Source organism: Centruroides vittatus, unplaced genomic scaffold (assembly GCF_030686945.1).
Source record: "Centruroides vittatus isolate TY-2023 unplaced genomic scaffold, ASM3068694v2 contig_455, whole genome shotgun sequence".
NCBI classification, from domain to species: Eukaryota; Metazoa; Arthropoda; class Arachnida; order Scorpiones; family Buthidae; genus Centruroides; species Centruroides vittatus.
The window spans coordinates 360,072-363,100 of NW_027122251.1; the positions used below are offsets into that span (position 1 = coordinate 360,072).

General features: G+C 33.1%; 1 protein-coding gene across 1 annotated transcript; it reads right to left on the reverse strand.

Moving 5' to 3' along the window:
- Positions 1-362: 362 nt before the first annotated feature.
- LOC136977355 (uncharacterized) lies at positions 363-854 on the reverse strand. Its single transcript, XM_067272815.1, has one exon. It carries the CDS (start codon positions 852-854, stop codon positions 363-365), a length of 492 nt encoding a protein of 163 aa, XP_067128916.1.
- Positions 855-3,029: the final 2,175 nt, after the last annotated feature.

The window sequence follows — 3,029 nt, forward strand, 5'->3', positions numbered from 1 at the left end:
GACCAATGGGGAAAAAACAAATTCAAATAGCCCAAATGGCGTTGTAATGGCTGTCTTTGGCACATCATCTGGGTTAAGTGGTATATGATGGAAGGCTCTAGCCAAATCGATCTTGGAAATATTCTGGCTCCGTGTACATTTTGACCAAAATCATGGATGTGTGTCACTGGATAGTGATCGGAAACAGTTATCCTATTCAGGGCACGATAGTCTCTAGTAGGTCTCCAATCGTTATGGCTCTTCGGCACCATATGGAGGGAAGAAGCTCAGTTGGACTTTAATGGTCTGCATATACCTAGCTCCATCATGTGCTGGAATTCTTGCTTTGCTACTTGCATCTGAGCCATATGCAATCCACGAAGTTAAGCAAATACGGGTGGAACGTGCGTCTCGATATAATGCACTGTGTTGTGCCCGACTTTATCTGAAAACGGTCGAGGACGAGTGAGATGTGGAAAGTCCTTGAGGATATCCTGCATTTGGGAATTGCTCATTATAGTTTTGACTGAAGTAAGTGGTTTTGTATAATATCTTCCTTGTGTAGTAAGGAAAGTCTGGGGGTCAACCAGTAATCTGTTTCTGATGTCGAGAATGAGTTCAAAGTTGGCCAAAAAGTCTGCACCGATTATAGGCTTCTGCACACCATCTATGGTAAATTCCCAGATGAAAGAACGTCTTAAGTTGAGGTCAATTTCTAGCACTTTTCTTTCATACGTCGAGATTTTGGAGTCGTTGGCAGCATAAAATTCAATCTTTGTAGGCTGATTCTTAGTGCAGTTGGAAATGATCGACAAATCTGCTCCAGAATCAATTAAGAAATTTAGGCCAGTTTCCCAAACACTGTCTGGCAACATTGCCAACGAGAGTTGGCTGGCAACGTGAAAAAGAGGCGCGAAAATTCGTCGGATTTGCCAGTGACAGTTCTTACCTTTTTAATAAAGTTTTTCTTTTAACAGTAACAAAAAAAGTTTATTAAAAAGGTGAGAACTGTCACCGACATCCTCGGGCAACACCCGGGCAAATACAAAGAACTTTCGCCCCTCTTTTTTACGTTGCCAGCCAACTCTCGTTGGCAAGGGTTACCAGACAGTGTTTGGGATCTTTGGCACTGGCGGCCACAAGTGGAAAAATGAATAAGGTTGTATGTATGTAGAGTACGGTTAGATTTAATGACGATTTTACTCGTTATTAGGATTTACAATTTTTATAGTCCCATTTCTTCGTTAAGAAATGAAGCGTTTTGACGTTTTGTAATAGTTAAAAATATAAAAATTTTAAAATAAAATAACACATGATTTCATTGAATGTTGCTGAAAAGACAAGTAAGTCTTTGTTTAAATTTTCTTACCTATTTAGTTGTATCTCATGCATAGAAACAACGAAGAGAAGACTAAAAAGAAATGGAATAAAAAAATTATATTCTTGTATTTCATTATGAATAAGAACGTAGATTCTTATGTACTTTACACAAGATTTAGAAACTACTTATTCCAATCATATTCAAACAATTTATATTTCAGACCGAAGGCGACAATAGCCACGTCTAAAAATTAATCAGGTGATAAGCTGCAGAAATTAAATTAAACGAGGGATTTCAAACAGGAAGTTAAAGCGAAACGAAACGATTAGCAACAGATATCTTTCTTAACATCGTTAAACTGCCGAAAACATTTATCATTATCTATTAGTACACGTTTTTTGATAAATTGGAGTTTGATATTTCGCTATTTTGTTATTTATTTACGTACTCGGATATATAGTTTCTTTTTTCACAACAGATGATAAAAATTCCGTACAAATATTTAAAACACAATAAACAAAATGCAAAGTATCAAATATCTTAGATCGCTTATAACGTCTTCAATCTACCAACAAGTAAAATATGAAAATTATTGTAATGTTCTCACGTATGCCGTTAAAAAATGAACCAGAGGAAACCTTACAAGGCTTTATTTATAATTCACAAAATTGTTTATGTTAGGTTAGACGTTAGAATAATGACTTTCAAAAATACATATACGTTTTTGTGTTTTAAAATATAAATAAAAATAAACGTTTCTGTGTTTTAAAATATATAGTATTTAATTTGGTAAATTTTTCGAAATATAAATACAACGAATGAAGATAATTCTGAAACTCTGCAATTTGAATGTACGATTATTTTACAAATAATATTTTCTTATTATATCTTGAAAATACAAAATACCACCAATTTTTATACCACACGATTCATCACTCCACGTCCCATTTTTTTAAAATGGCACGTGGAGTGCTGAATCGTGTGGTATTACAGAATTTTTATGTCTTAATTCTATAATAGATTAAATTAAAAATGATAAAAAGTTTGAAAATGCTTGTCATTGCTAATAGAAAAAAATCACAAACGAAGTGGTTAAGATTCCAGGGTGGTTTTCGTCGTGCTATCTGTTATCATATTCTATGAAAAAACATTAGTTTTTAATTATTATAATGTTGCAAAAAGTTTAATTTTCAGGGTAGGGATGAGTTTTATAAAATATTGTTAATGTTAATAACGAATAAAATCGTCAATAAATCTGACTCTGCTGGAGTACACCATCCCTTCGACTTTTAACCACCAAAATTTAACAGTATCAGTTTTCCTCATAGTCAAACCTCGTTGCAAAATTTCATAAATTTTCGAAAAAAGCACAGCAGTTATTAAGCTACAAAGAGGATAAAAAAGATCATGCCCTCCCACACACAGACACTAGCATTCACATATATAGAAAAAAGCTTAAATTGTTTTGCATTTATCGACATTTCAAGGTGTACTAAGTCCAAAAATGCAAAAACATGGTGGTCATTGTTGTCGGATTTCCATACTTTTTTTCGGTTATATATAACGATTTTGGATGTAAAAATACAAGCGGATTTCGTAAAATAAAATAAAACTTTTCTGCAATATTACTTAGTTTTATACTAAGAGTATGTAATTTTAATCAAATAATCGCCAAATTTGATTCAATCATTTATTTTATCAAATCTGCTTGTATTTTTACATCCCAAAT